This window comes from Dendrobium catenatum, unplaced genomic scaffold (assembly GCF_001605985.2).
Source record: "Dendrobium catenatum unplaced genomic scaffold, ASM160598v2 original_scaffold_235402, whole genome shotgun sequence".
Classification (NCBI taxonomy): Eukaryota; Viridiplantae; Streptophyta; class Magnoliopsida; order Asparagales; family Orchidaceae; genus Dendrobium; species Dendrobium catenatum.
This window is the reverse complement of record NW_021553810.1, coordinates 475,696-485,482: the sequence shown is the minus strand read 5'-3', so window position 1 is coordinate 485,482 and position 9,787 is coordinate 475,696. Positions and strand designations below refer to the sequence as shown.

Sequence of the window (9,787 nt, the reverse complement as noted above, 5' to 3'; positions counted from 1 at the left end):
TTTCTTTATTGGCATGAACTACGAGGAACGGTATCGGTCGAGGGAACAAAAGGACAAGGAGCTAATGACGTCAGTCGCCTCTATCCAACCGGGTAGAGGTGCTACGGGCGAAACCACCGGGTCGTAGCCCCCGGTGACTGTGAGTATTCTAAACTTAGAAAACCTTTAGGGACCCCTTTGATGTGGTTTGTGCGAACCCTTATCCTTTAGGTCCTTGTAGTAACTTCAATTTTATTAAGATTACTTTTGTTTTATCGTAGATACCTAAACCCTATTTCTACGTACGAAAAGTCTTAAGGGTTAGTAATAACAAAGATTTTCACCTATATAATGTTGGAATTTTGAAAACATGTTTTGAAAATATTAGTTTTCTTTGGGAATTTAGATTTAATTCTAATTCTAATTTTCAGCCTCTATTGGTCTCTCTACTCCTTTGAATAATGGTAGTCTCATATCTTAAAATAATTTCAGATATTTATCCATAACCGTCCCACCACCACTACTACTCCCCGATGATTGATTTCTTGAATCTTGAATTAGCTGAGTCACAGCTGTCATCATTTGAGTCAATGCATCAGGATTAACAGGAACATTTGGTGTTGTTCTTTCCACTTCTTCCTCTTCTTCATATTCATTTTGGTTCCTGTTGACCATAACATAATCATTTAACCTTATAATCATTTGTAATCATCCTAATGGCTTTTTCAGTATGATTCATATTTTAATTGGGCTATGATACCACTTTTATCACAACTCTGCCCGGATGCTCGATCTAACGAGGCGGGTACGAAAAGTCGGACGATAGTACATTTCTATTAATATAATAATAACTCATCATCAAAAACTTTTCTATTAACTGAAGAGCCACTAAAAAAATCATAATTTACCTGTTATCATTTGCACGACGTCTTTTATAAACATGTTCTTCTCTTTCTGCCATTTCTTTTCTTAGGAACTTACCTGAAACATTTAAACTCGTGAGTTGAGTTTACTAAGTAAACTCAGTGGGTAATCATTAACTATTAACATAATAATTATCATATAGTTTATTTATTTTGTAAGTCTATTCATTTAATAACTAGCAAGCTTTTCTTTAATTTCTATTCATTTTATTTCATACGGTCAATTATGCACATTATAATATTTCCATTTACATACGTAAAAGATTTACTTTAATATACATCCCTTTTTCCATTTAATTGTACAGGAGCATTGTTTCTATGTACCAAAGGTACATTTATTTCCATTTCCTTTTTCATTTCCATTTCCATTAGCAAAGCTCTGTATTTAATTGTACAGACACTTTTGAGTATGTAAGCAAATTTAAAAAAAATTAGCAAAGCTCTGTATTTCATTTGAAGTGTGCATTTATTTGAGGTATTTTACATATGCTTCATATCATAAAGTATAAACATTAGATGTGTTAGGATAGTTCTAATAGACTACTTCTTACTTATCTGATTCTTCTTGAAGTCATTCAGAATGGGTGTATGTAAGAAGAAGGTTTGTTTAGATTCTCCTTCTATGGTACACTCTAGATTGACTGTAGGGGGTCAAAATGAGGCGTGACAGGTCTATATTGACAAAACTTGCAAGCGGAGGGGCCTTTGTCCAGCTAGAATTAGAGAGAGAGAGAGAGAGAGACCTGACATGCCAAGAATTCCTTCATTGTATTGGAATGAATTTGTCTCAGTACTTTCTGGTATTTATAGTACATAGAAGTCTAGGATAGATAAGAGAATATTGACAAAAGCTTTAAAATGTAAATAATTTCATGGAAAGTGATTATTCTCTCCTTCATATGTTGCTAGTTTAAGAATGATGGGAATGAGTTGTGAAGATATGGAGTCTTGAATTTTCTTAAAATCTTCCTCTTGAATTTGAATTGGAAACCACCTTTTCTCTCCCCTCCATTTAATTTGTTGGCCTTCATCATTGAGGAAGAGTGGTTTGACATTTGAAATGCGACCTTTATTTAATTTGAAGATCAGATGTTGGCTGCATGTACCCTCTTGTGCTTTATGGACCAACCCGCCTTTTAGGCCTGACCTAGGTTTGATTTGGGCATGAATTGGGCTTGCAATATGATTGGACTAGTTTGATGTTGGAGCCTCCTGTATTACAACTATAGATGATTTGATTTTGTAACTTTTATAACATTTTATAAATTTTCTGCGTACTTCCAACAGTTGTAGTTCTTTCCATGATATGTTGGATCATTAATGGGCACACAAAATTTAACCTTTGTCCTACTATTTTGCCTTCTTTTATGATTGGTCTTCATAGCATACTCAGCATGATTCATCCAAATAACAGGGACTGTATTGTGCAATTTTTGAAATAACCTAGGAAATACAAATGATGCCTAACACGGGGACTCTGGCCCATGTATAGCATGCCTCAAAATCTGATTTGGCCCATGTATTATTTCTTGTGCTTTAGAACCTTTCCTTTTTTTTGTTAATTTTCATTGTACCGTGTGGCTGTTGTTCAATTCTTGGATTGTAAATTGGAATATGCTTGCAAAACTTTTGGAAAAGTGGCCCTCTTTGGCCTTAAATTTCCACGAATCATTGTTTTAATTCTATATACGCTTTATGTTTGTTGGTACTAACATTTTCTGAATTCTGCCCGTGATTTTTGAAGTTTCAACATTTTTGTAATTTTCTGCTTTCCACTTGCTTATAGAACATCCAGTTGAAGTTGGGGGATCCACCGTTTCATTTTCGAGCCAGGTGATTCTGATGACGTTATTTTTTATTTGATCTTTCCAAAACAATTGGGTGATTATTTGCTCAAAAGAATAAATTTATGGAAGTACTTGAATATTGCACTTTCTTGCTGAACATTCTATTCACAGGAAAAGTGGCGTGGGATCCCTACTAGGCTGAATAACATTCCTCATTCCAAGGAAATACGGGAGTACTTTTATTATGATGTGCTACAATCTACACAGAAGGCTGTCGAAGGTAAAAGAACCCGATTAAAGGTAAGATGTTGTTGCTTGGTCTCATGTATTATAAATCATAAATCAGTTTGTCACTAGGGTTGCATGCGAAATCATACACTTTTGCCTGTGTTTTAAAGTTGATTAATGAAGGAAAATGTTACCCACATCTATTGCTCTCTACAGAATTTAGATTTAGGTATAGTGTTCGTTGATAAATTATACAATAATCGGTAAAGTCTGATCTTGTTATAAACTAACAATCTATGAATCTATGAAATGCTTGTGAAATTTCATGAGTAGTTTTGTTCAAAGATCAATAGCCTTCCAAAGAATTGTAAGAAATTCTTTGGATCTGTTGCACGTGATTTGGCGAAGATAACTTTCCATTTATGAGAATTCCCGAGTGTGATAGAAATTAGGAGAAATAAAATGGCTAGCATAAATTAGACAAAAAAATAGAAATGACATTTAAAGGAGTTTTATGCTCAAATTATTTGGCTCATGATTCCAAAATGACCCCATTGAGGTTTCTTAATGCAATAGAACTTTAATGAGTTATGACAAAGTTATCCAAATGTTACATTACAAAATCAAAATTGGCTCTTAATATGCTCATGACTCTTTGTATTTTTTGTACATGCATGATTTACGTTTAATGCTTTCATAAAAATAACTTTATGTTTAGAATTCTATGCAACCCACCCTTATAATTCTTTAATTTAAAATAAAGTTTTAATTTTCAATACCCCCCTTAAACTTAATTGTCTTATATGATTTGCCAAAAAGATACTTGAGTTTATGAAATGGATCTGTTGCACGTGATTTAGCGAAGATATCTCAACTTTATCATATCTTCTCATGTAAATAAGCTCCACTTCTTTCTCTTTCACATTTTTATGAATAAAGTTATAGCATATATAGCTGTGCTTGCTCCTTTGATGATGGATTTTTATTTTTGGAATGTGAATGTCGATTGGCTATCAATATTGATATTTGTAAGACAACAATTTTTGGAGTCTCCTAAAGCAAATTTCATAATGCATGCATTATGATGCCTCTGTATATTCTGCTTCACAATTAAAGAGAGTAATAATAGATCGTGTTTTTTGTGAATGCAATATCATCTAATTATAAAACAGATCCTATAATGTTTTTTATTATCATCCATATTTGTTCCCAAATCGCCATATTAAAACTCATAAAATTGAGATCATCAAAAGTATATAAGAGTTCATTGGATATGGTACCTTGAATGTAATGACGTATCCTCTTCGCATTTAATGTGTAACCTATGGCTTCTTTATTCATTGGCTACCAATTGTTGACGAATATTTTCGCATCGGCTCGACCCCGATCGAGCCCGACAAAGGTTGATCGCGCTCGATCGACCCAATTGACCGTCGTCGAGGCAAGATTAATCCAATTAAGCCTCAATTTGATTAAATTAGATTTAATTTAATTTAATTAAAATCAAATCAATTTAAATCGAACCTCGTCAAGCCCAATTCGACGCTATTCGGCATCGATCTGAGTTCAATTTTGCAAAATTGACTCGATCGAACGAAATCGGACCCAAATCGACTCAAATCGGTTCGGGTCGAGCCTTGGGCTAAACCAGCTTCCCAAATCAGAATTTTGAAACCTAAGGCTGAGATATTCTCTCAAATCTCACTCAAAATTTGGGTTCAATGTACTCAAGTACATTCCCCTCGTTTCAAGCAACGAGGAAGCCTCATAGGCTCATTTGGGCGGTCCCCTGGGCTGTCCGTCTGAAGCCAGAGCAGGACAAGAGAGCGGGAGAAGCAGTGGGGAGCCTCATTCGGCTCCCCTGTTCGTTTCGTGAGACCCATCCAGCGACCCAGAGAGGAGAGAGCGAGAGAGAACGGGAGCAGGAGTACCAGGCGAAGCTCGTCCACGCCAGAGTCCTTCGCGCGACTTCCAGCCCGTTCGCGCCCCCCTCACGTGCGACGCCTTCGGCCGAACCTCCTGGAGGTGTCGGCTCCCTCTCTGCTGCCCGTCCCCCTTCTTCCAACGAGCCAAAGCCGCAGGTGTGCGGCTCTCCTAAGTGAAGGAGGAGGTGGAGTTGAGGATTTGAGCTCTTTTTCTCATTCCAAGGAAGCAATTCAAAGGTTGAGACTCCCATTTACTCTCTTCCTCCAAAATCGACGAAGTTAGTGGCTCTTCCTCCTTCCTCTTTCAACTCCGGCGACCTCGGAGCGAGGTGGGAGCTATTGGAGACTTCCAAACAGCAAAGGAAGGCTTCTAAATCCCCCAAACAGCGATTTGGGGCCTTCAAAGCGCCTTGGACAGCAGCAGCGAGTTCCGGAGCAGCTTGGACAGCGACTTTGGAGCTTGAATCGAAGCTTGGAGCGACTTTGGAGCTTGGAGCGGACCTTGGACAGCAGCTTGGATAGAAATTTGGAGCGCTAGGACAAACCGGAGAAGGTATACCTTTGAAACTTAGTGAAACCTAGGGTCCCCCAAGGCCAATTGTTATGTGGTTGACGCCTCCAAGCCCTAGGTCCTTAGAAACTTCAATTTTCGCTCTCCTAAAATCGTATCTCCGCTGTTCATTTGTTTAAATCATGAAAATTAAGTAAGTTTCCATGATTTGCTCTCATGTGAGAGCTAAAAAGATAGCGGCGTGGCGATGGGGCGTTGAACTTATGTTTGACGTCCCTATTTTTGCATGCAAATAATATCCATGTCATGTTTAGTGCTCTTACCTTTGACCAAACCCTAGGTTTAGTGGCTCACCCAATGTCCAATGAAGTGTAGAAGTGCGAGGTCTCTTGTCTAAGTGTGACACACGTTAACATACCCCTAAAACTTGCATGTTATGACAAAATTAGTATGCATGTGATAGGTTTACACCGCCATGACATTCACATTCTCCTTTAAGTTTGTTAGGTGTTCAAACATGCATTCCAATTATTTTTTATGAGGTTGTGGGATCGTTTATGAGCATTATTGGTTCATGTTTCAAATCCCACAACCAATAGATTGATTGGAAGACAGTTGAACTTCTCCAAATTTAGGGAGACAAAGCGAAACTCTTTTTATTATGCGCTTTTATTTCTTAATATTAAATTAAGCTTATGTGAGTTGTTGTCTTTGAATGTTCGCTCTATGTCAATGGCTATGATCCTTGTACCTACAATTTGCAAAACCATGAATATGCCCACCAAACTTATGGATGCTTGCAAAACAAAGATGGGGTGGTCTATGGCTTCAAGGAACTTATAGATTGCACCCCATCATATATTGGAAGTTTGTTGGACATGTTTAGTATAGTTTGTAAGTTGATGGGTTAAGGGTTTTAACACATAACTTGGGCACTTGGTGAAGCTTTCGAAAAGGCAATCGAAAGCCTTCACCCTTAGGCTCCCCTTAGACTCTAGAAAACTAATTCTTAGAGCCTATCCATAGGATTTCTAATGATATTCCATCCTATGTCTTTAGGTCCCTTAGATGATATCATATATTGTCTTTCTAGAAGGGTAATATGGGCAAGTCCACCCTATCAAACCTCTCAAATCATGCCAAAATTGATTTAGAGATCGTTCCATGAATCGGGAATTCTCCAATCAAGTCTTCCCTTCCCCATGCATAATGGTTTGGAGCACCTCAAGGCTCCAAACACTTCGATGCATGAAACCTTTTGACTTAGGACCAAAATCCTAGGTTTGTGACATTTTGTTTATTGATGCAAGATCAACAAGCATTTGTCCATGACCCTTCATTTTGGGCATTTTGGAGCTTCCTCAAGGCCCCAAAATATCCCATCAACCTTAACCATCATGACTTTAGGAACAAGTCCTAAGCCATCTCCCTTTTGTTGAGGCAAAAATCAACAAATGCATGCACTTTCATAAGTGATATTTTGGAGCCTCTCTAAGCTCCAAATGTCCATGTGGATCACTTGAACTTGAGACCAAACTCTCAAGTCATCCTACTTAGTTTGTTGGAGCACCTGATCAACAAACACTTCACTCATGTGTTGTATTTAGAGACTATCTAATACTCTAAATGCTCCTTCTACACATGAATCTTTGTAGTTTGGAACCAAACTCTAAACTATCAACCCTTGTGTTGGAACATAAAACCAACCAATCTTTTCTTTCCCTTCGTTTGTTAAATCATAAAATTGACAAATGAATACCCCTCTCCCTCATATATGATAATTTGGAATCTCCAAATACTCCAATCAAACATCATTACATGATGGTCAAATCTTAGAAACAAATTCTAAGTCATCCACCTCTTGTTTGTTGAAACAAGATCAACAAACAATTTTCCTCTCCTTTTGTGCATGACATTTGAAGCCTTTTCAAAGCTTAAAATACCTCATTGCATGTCTCTTAGTCTATCTTAGAAGCTACCACCCACCTTCATCATGTGTTGTGTTATGGATTTCTCTAGATCCCAAAATACATCATGCCTTAAACTTTTGAGCTTAAAAGTAAACTTTAAGTTTTTCCCATTTGTTGGAACACAAAAAACCAACATATCCTTTCTCATGCAAGATATTTTAAGGCTCCTCAAGCCTTTAAACATGTCATTGCATAAATCCTTTAACTCTAGGATCAATCCTAGGTTATTTCCTCTTCTTTGTTTGTTGAAATGCAAAATCAACAAACAAATGCCACTTCTCCCCCCATGTATAATAGTTTGAAGCTTTTCCTAAACTTCTACTTACTATCACATGGGGTTGTTGAACTTAGAACCAAACTTTTAAGTTTTTTCTCTTAATTGTTTGAACCTAAGTTTAATAATTGAACATCCCGCTTAGGCTTAGGACCCAAATCCTAGTCTTTCTTTTCCATTCACCTAACCCAAAGTTAAGTGAATGATCACCCTCTTTGAATACCAAATATTCAAAGGCCTCCTATGAATTTTGTAACTTTCTAAGTTACATTTTCTTCCTTCAACCCCAAAGTTATAGGAAGCTTATCTAATCTTTTATTTATTGGGTTACAAACCAATTAGTAATCCCTTAGATATAATATTCAAATCCTAGTCTTCAACATTTGCTTAGTCACTAAATAAGCAAATGAAAGCTCCTCCTCTTTCAACATGCAATCCAAATGTTGTTTGTTGCTTCTCTCTTCTACAACTTAAGAATTGTAGAAAGTCTTCTTTTTTTTGTTCTCCTAAACCCAAATTTAGGAGAATGATTATTCTCTTTTGAACATCAAATGTTCAAAGACATCCATGAATGTGGAACCTCCAAGTTACACATTATTTCCTCCTTCTACCAAACAAGAAGTGTAAAAAACCTCTCCATTTACCTAGCCTAAATCAAGTGAATGTGTGTCATTTTCTTTGAACACCAAATGCTCAAGGAAATTTCTCTAACTTGCAACCTCCAAGTTGCACATGATTTCCCTCTTTCTACAACCCAAAAGTTGTAGGAAAATCCTCTCATTCTCCTAAAACCTAAAATTAGGAGAATGTACACGTCTTTTTGAACATCAAATGTTCAAAGAATGTTCTTGAGCTTGCAACCCATAAGTTGCATCTTCCTCTCTCTTTCCTACAAGTCATGATCGTAGGAGAGTTTAAATCCGTATTCATACTCCCAAACCCAAATTGGGAGGATGAATCCCTTCTTTAGACACCGAGCGTTCAAAGAAACCACTCCAATTTGCAACCTCTAAGTTGCATTTTGGGCTACTTCTTTTCCTACAATTCTAAATTATAGGAAATCTCCCAATTCCCCTTAATTTGCCTAGCCTCAAATTAGACAAATGAATTTGTTCCTTTAAACATCAAAAGTTTAAGGAACATTTATGGATTTGCAAACCACAAGTTGCATGTTCCTTCTCTTATTTCTACAATTCAAAAGTTGTAGGAATTCTTCTTATTCCATTCACTCAAATTGGGTGAGTGGATGTCCCCTTCTTTGAACGCCAAATGCTCAAAGAAAGTCTTCCACTTTGCAACCTTCAAGTTGCATTTCCTTTCATCTTTCCTACAAGTCAAAGATTGTAGGAAAGCATCCAAATTCATCTTCTTACCCTTATTCTTCTAACTCAAATTCGAAGAGTGTATTCCCTTCTTTGAATAACTAAATGTTCAAAGGACTTTCAAGAGTTTGCAATTTCCAATTTGCATTTCATTCTTCTGTTGACCTGCATACCATATCCAAAGGAAAACAAAAAATGAGCTCAAAATCATACCTTGCCCGATGGATCTCGTAATCCCTCCCAAAATCCAGCAAGAAATTTCGTTGAATTACTGTGCAGTCGGCGCCGTTCGTGTCTCATCTCCGTAAATCCTGCCCATGAATCCCGTGGAAGCCTCGATCGAGCGTCCGCAGAGGTCGTTAAATAGCGAAGGAATGGAGATTTCTTTCACTACTTCCTCCCTCCACTGCCGAGACCTTCTCATTCGCTACCCTCTCCACTGCCGAACTCCCTCTTCTCCTTCCACAAAAAAAAAATCTCCTCTTCCCCCGAGCTCTCTGCTTCTCCACTTTCTCTGCCCTCCGACTCCACTACCACGCACGACTACTTCTCCCTCCTTCCACGACACTTCCCGAACTCCTCTCTCCCATTCGCTACCCGCAAGCATCCGAAGCCTTCCCCGATCTCCAGCCGGCCTCTCTGCCTGTGCCGATCCCGATCTTAGAGAAGCCGAGAGAGAGAGAGAGAGAGACTACTTCTCCCTCCTTCCACGACACTTCCCGAACTCCTCTCTCCCATTCGCTACCCGCAAGCATCCGAAGCCTTGCCCGATCTCCAGCCGGCCTCTCTGCCTGTGCCGATCCCGATCTTAGAGAAGCCGAGAGAGAGAGAGAGAGAGAGAGAGAGAGAGAGAGAGAGAGAGAGAGAG

General features: G+C 38.1%; 1 protein-coding gene across 1 annotated transcript in view; it reads left to right on the top strand.

The window, feature by feature from the left end:
* Window positions 1-2,666: 2,666 nt before the first annotated feature.
* Window positions 2,667-9,787, top strand: part of LOC110103085 (adenylate kinase 5, chloroplastic-like) — a gene marked incomplete at its 5' end in the record, with an annotated part of 84,966 nt that continues 77,845 nt past the window's right edge. The window contains 2 exons of the mRNA XM_020831644.2: window positions 2,667-2,735; window positions 2,861-2,989. Of these exons, the coding sequence (XP_020687303.2) occupies window positions 2,667-2,735; window positions 2,861-2,989 (198 nt within the window). The remainder of the gene's footprint in view (window positions 2,736-2,860; window positions 2,990-9,787) is intronic.